The following is a 6,000-nucleotide window of genomic DNA, read 5'->3' on the forward strand; positions in this document are numbered from 1 at the left end:
TTTAAAAATGTCACACAGTAAGTAGTAATATTGTTACTCCAGATAACCCTTCTGTTACAGACATTTCCTTTCTAATCATATTGGGATTAAGTGGAAAATAGACTAAAAAAAATGTTCATTATATCTTACTGAATTCCTCTTCTACCAGTTGAATCAACCATCTGTACTGGTTGGAACTGGTGCTTAACAGAGTTTGGGAATGGAGTACATCAACGTGACAGGCTATTCAACACCAGAAATAAGTTATCTGTTATCTTATCAAGTACCACACAAAGAGTGTGGTACAAGCTGAACCTCTCTCGTCTGAAAGATTTAAACAAATATTTCCATCAAATATTAATCAGCCAGTGTTTTTAAAAGCTAAGTGAGGTTTAAACATTCTTAATCTGCACAAGTGGGAAAGTAATTGTAAATGCTGGAAACATAGACACAAAAATCTGGATCAGAATACTGGATTGAGAAATAATTCCATATATAACATAATCATTCAATTTTTCTCTATAATATCTTACCAATGTGTTCTATATTTTTAACAGTTTTCTTTCTGTTTATCGGTTTGTATTTACTTTATTAGTCTGCACTTTTTGAGTTACAGCCACATTGTGCACATGAAGATCAGTATTGAAGCAGTTGTATTTTTTGTGATCTTTATTTGTTCTTTTTCATCTTGTTCACTATTATAAAGACTATAATTTATTTATTTTTAAACATCCTTAACTTATTTATTCGAAATAAGGGTCAAGTATCGAATTCTCTTTTATATTTGAACACATATCCATAGTAGCAACTAATTTATTTACACATAACTGTGTATGCATGAATAGTTTAATACAAAATATTTGTTTGGACTTTAATTATTTTGAGAGCTATGTGCATTACATTGTTTAGGAGTCATGATCCCACTTCTAATTAAAACACAGGTAGAAAAATGTTAGTAAATTCCAACACATACTTGAAGTGTCTATTTTATGAAATGTTTACTTATGAAATTTTACTTATGAAACTCATTGAGTGCATTATAATATCCAGTCACAGTCAAATACCTCAACCTTAATTTATGTTGTATCCCTCACTACCAGCCAAATCTAGATATTTTTAAGTTATTATAGCGAATTGTAGAGTGGACATGTCCACCATTATAAAACAAATAGGTTATAATAATTCTCCTTTGCTTGTGAAATACATTGCTTGAAAGCCTAACCACTTCAAAGGACAAAAAGAACCAGCAGTCTTGATGCAGTCATAAAAGTGTTCAGATTTCATGAAACAAAAGACTTTGCTTTCAAGGGGGCAATTTATTGTCCAGAGAAAGTGAACCAAAATAAAATGTTTTACAAGCTATCAGACATTAAGCAAATCAACATAAAATGCTGTTCGTGTATGTGCACTGTTCAATTTTACGAGGATTAATTTGTTTTAAAAATAGAAAACACATTAAAAGTTAACAAGAAGCACAATTATATCCGATAAAAACATGTGAGAAATCAAACCAATGTGTAAATCTCACTTTTCAACTTACCAGAATTAGTATTATTATTGCAGAAATGTGTATGATTTACAAATATACAATAAAATAGAACATGCCTGTAGAATTGCTATATCAAATTGGCATATGTTATTACTACATAGAAACATAGAAACATAGAAGACATAGAAACATAGATACATAAAGATATACTTTTAAAAAAATCACCGTTTACTCACAATCTTTAAAGACAAATGCTGGATTTTTCTCAGGCAACAGTGAGGAGACTATATCTTGCAGAGATTTCAGAGTGTTATCCATCTTGCGCCTGTCTTCTTCAGATAACATATACGCACTACCCACATGCCTGAATTACTCTGGCTCTGCACTGAGCTTCTGTGGAAGTCCAATGAGGCAGTATGGACTGGTAAGGTTTCTTGTATACATCTGCCAATCAGACATTGAGTAGTCTGAAAGGCCAACCAGGGATTCTTATCCCTGGCTTGCCTACGTTTGTAGTTTTGGGAGCTAATTAGCTGGAAAGCTATCTGACAAGCTGCTGTTTCATTCTTTTTGATGTAACACTCACTGACAGCCATCTAATCATTCAAGGAAATTCCTTGTCTGACCTACCAGTCAAAGGCTTTAGTTGTTTCAGTTCTTTGAATCACATAAATGTGTCTGCTTCGTGGGAGTTGAACGTCACAAACAAAAATATGGTTGAGCTTCATCTGTACCTTAAAGTTTAAATAAAATCAGTCAATTTTCGGTTGACATAAAAATCAAACTCGACAGGGTCCTTGTCCTTGACAAAGTAAAAAGCTTCTGTTGCAAAGTCTGTTCTCTTATTGGAAAGGCTGTTACTGATCTGGATGAAAGTGCAGACAGCATGGATCACCTTCATTTCATTCAGCACTTCAGACCTCCTGCACATGAATGAATGACGTTTTTAAAGCTTTTCCACCCGCATTTCAAAGGTACAAAATGACACTGGTTCAGAAATGTCATAGCTCTGCCCAATGGACTGGCATCTAGACTTTCAGAAAGCCTTTGATAAGGTCCCGCACGGGAGACTGGGGACTAAAATTAGAGCACATGGTAGGTACACAAAATTGCTGGGGAAACTCAGCGGGTGCAGCAGCATCTATGGAGCGCAGGAAATAGGCGACGTTTCGGGCCGATACCCTTCTTCAGACTGATGGGGGGTGGGGGGGGGGGAGAAAGAAGGAAAAGGGGAAGAGGAGGAGGAGCCCGAGGACGGGCGGATGGGAGGGTGGGAGGAGACAGCTAGAGGGTTAAGGAAGGGGAGGAGACAGCAAGGGCTAGCAAAATTGGGAGAATTCAATGTTAATGCCATACGGACGCAAGGTCCCCAGACGGAATATGAGGTGCTGTTCCTCCAATTTCCGCTGTTGCTCACTCTGGCAATGGAGGAGACCCAGGACAGAGAGGTCGGATTGGGATTGGGAGGGGGAGTTGAAGTGCTGAGCCACCGGGAGTTCAGGTAGGTTATTGCGGACTGAGCGGAGGTGTTCGGCGAAACGATCGCCTTAGTCTCACCGATGTAAAGCAGCTGACATCTAGAGCAGCGGATGCAGTAGATGAGGTTGGAGGAGATACAGGTGAACCTTTGTCGCACCTGGAACGACTGCTTGGGTCCTTGAATGGAGTCGAGGGGGGAGGTGAAGGGACAGGTGTTGCATTTCTTGCGGTTGCAACGGAAAGTGCCTGGGGAGGGGGTGGTGCGGGAGGGAAGGGAAGAATTGACGAGGGAGTTGCGGAGGGAGCGGTCTTTGCGGAAGGCAGACATGGGGGGAGATGGGAAGATGTGGCGAGTGGTGGGGTCACGTTGGAGGTGGCGGAAATGGCGGAGGATTATGTGTTGTATTTGCCGGCTGGTGGGGTGAAAGGTGAGGACCAGAGGGACTCTGCCCTTGTTGCGAGTGCGGGGATGGGGAGAGAGAGCAGTGTTACGGGGTATGGATGAGACCCTGGTGTGAGCCTCATCTATGGTGGCGGAGGGGAATCCCCGTTCCCTGAAGAACGAGGACATTTCCGATGCCCTGGTATGGAATGTCTCATCCTGGGAACAGATGCGGCGTAGGCGGAGGAATTGGGAGTAGGGGATGGAGTTTGAACCAGCATCTTTGTCTACCTTCGATTTTTCCAGCATCTGCAGTTCTTTCTTAAACAATTCTTCTGTTTTGTATGTACACAAAAATGGTGGAGAAACTCAGTGGGTGCAGCAGCATCTATGGAGCGAAGGAAATAGGTAACGTTTCGGGCCGAAACCCTTCTTCAGACTGATAGGGAATGGCGGGGAGAAGGAAGGAAAAAGGAGGAGGAGGAGCCCGAGGGCTAGGTGATGGGAGGAGACAGCCCGAGGGCTGAGGAAGGGGAGGCGACAGCAAGGGCTAACAAAATTGGGAGAATTCAATGTTCGTGCCCGCAGGATGCAGACTCCCCAAGCGGAATATGAGGTGCTGTTACTCCAATTTCCGGTGTTGCTCACTCTGGCAATGGAGGAGACCCAGGAGAGAGAGGTCGGATTGGGAATGGGAGGGGGAGTTGAACTGCTGAGCCACCGGGAGGTCAGGTAGGTTCTAGCGGACCGAGCGGAGGTGTTCGGCGAAACGATCGCCCAACCTCCGCTTAGTCTCACCGATGTAGATCAGCTGACATCTAGAGCAGCGGATGCAGTAGATGAGGTTGGAGGAGATACAGGTGAACCTCTGTCGCACCTGGAACGACTGCTTGGGTCCTTGAATGGAGTCGAGGGGGAGGTAAATGGACAGGTGTTGCATTTCTTGCGGTTGCAACGGAAAGTGCCCGGGAGGGGGTGGTACGGGAGGGAAGGGAAGAATTGACAAGGGAGTTGTGGAGGGAGCGGTCTTTGCAGAAGGCAGACATGGGGGGAGATGGGAAGATGTGGCGAGTGGTGGGGTCACGTTGGAGGTGGCGAAACTGATGGAGGATTATTTGTTGTATGTGACGGCTGGTGGGGTGAAAGGTGAGGACTAGGGAGACTCTGCCCTTGTTGCGAGTGCGGGGATGGGGAGAGAGAGCAGTGTTGCGGGGTATGGAAGAGACCCTGGTGCGAGCCTCATCTATGGTAGAGGAGGGGAACCCTCGTTCCCTGAAGAATGAGGACATTTCAGATGCCCTGGTGTGGAACGCCTCATCCTGGGAGCAGATGCGGCGTAGGCGGAGGAATTGGGAGTAGGGGATGGAGTCTTTACAGGGGGCAGGGTGGGAAGACGTGTAGTCCAGATAGCCATGTGAGTCAGTGGATTTGTAATGTATGTCGGTCAGGAGTCTGTCCCCTGCGATGGAGATGGTGAGGTCAAGGAATGGTAGGGAAGTGTCGGAAATCGTCCAGGTGTATTGGAGTGCCAGATGGAAGTTGGTGGTGAAGTGGATGAAGTCAGTCAGTTGTGTGTAGGTGCAGGAGGTGGCCCCAAAGCAGTCGTCAATGTAACGGAGGTAGAGGTCGGGGATGGGGCCCTGGTACGTCTCGAACAAGGATTGTTCAACGTACCCGACAAAGAGGCAGGCGTAGCTGGGGCCCATGCGTGTGCCCATAGCTACTCCTTGTGTTTGGAGGAAATGGGAGGAGTCAAATGTAAAGTTGTTGAGGGTGAGGACCAACTCCGCTAAGCGGAGGAGAGTGTCAGTGGCTGGGTATAGGTTGCTCCTCTGGTCGAGGAAGAACCGGAGGGCTCCGAGGCCATCCTGGTGGGGGATGGAGGTGTAGAGTGACCGGACATCCATGGTGAAGATGAGGGGGTGAGGGCCCAGAGAGTGGAATGCGTGGAGGCGGCGGAGAGTGTCTGAGGTGTCTAGAACATAGGTGGGGAGGGATTTGACCAAGGGGGATAGGATGGAGTCAAGGTATGTGGAGATAAGTTCGGTGGGGCACGAACACGCTGAGACAATGGGTCTGCCGGGAGAGCCGGGTTTGTGGATTTTGGGGAGAAGGTAAAAACGGGCCGTGCGGGGCTGGGGAACGATGAGGTTGGAAGCTTGGTCGGGCAGGGCGTGGGAATTGATGAAGTCGGTGATGGTGCTAGAAATGGTGGCCTGGTGCTCGTCAGTGGGGTCATGGTCCAAGGGTAAGTAGGAGGAGGTGTCCGAGCGTTGGCGCGTGGCCTCAGCTTTGTAGAGATCGACGCACCAGACTACCACGGCACCTCCCTTGTCGGCTGGTTTGATGACCCAATCTGGGTTTTTGCGGAGTGATTCAATGGCAGTGCGTTCAGAGGGGGAAAGATTAGAGTGAGACAGGGGAGTGGAGAAGTTGAGGCGGTTGACGTCGCGGCGGCAGTTCTGAATAAAGAGTTCCAGAGCCGAGACTTTATGAGGGGGGTTCCACGAGGAGGGGGTGCGTTGGAGACGGGAAAAGGGGTCATCATTGGGGGGCGAGGACTCCTTCCCATGGAAGTGCGCTGTGAGGCGGAGACGACGGTAGAAGCGCTCCAAGTCATGGTGGGCGCGGAACTCATTGAGATGGGGACGGAGGGGGACAAAGGTAAGAC

The 6,000-nt window shown here is 46.7% G+C and overlaps 1 protein-coding gene across 1 annotated transcript in view; it reads right to left on the reverse strand.

Annotated features, from left to right (window-relative positions):
- Nucleotides 1–1,914, reverse strand: part of lix1 (limb and CNS expressed 1) — a 40,632-nt gene extending 38,718 nt beyond the window's left edge. The window contains exon 1 of the mRNA XM_033017357.1: nucleotides 1,705–1,914. Within this exon, the coding sequence (XP_032873248.1) occupies nucleotides 1,705–1,813 (109 nt within the window). The 5' untranslated portion in view covers nucleotides 1,814–1,914. The remainder of the gene's footprint in view (nucleotides 1–1,704) is intronic.
- Nucleotides 1,915–6,000: the final 4,086 nt, after the last annotated feature.

The sequence above is a fragment of the Amblyraja radiata genome, chromosome 3 (assembly GCF_010909765.2).
Source record: "Amblyraja radiata isolate CabotCenter1 chromosome 3, sAmbRad1.1.pri, whole genome shotgun sequence".
NCBI lineage: Eukaryota > Metazoa > Chordata > Chondrichthyes > Rajiformes > Rajidae > Amblyraja > Amblyraja radiata.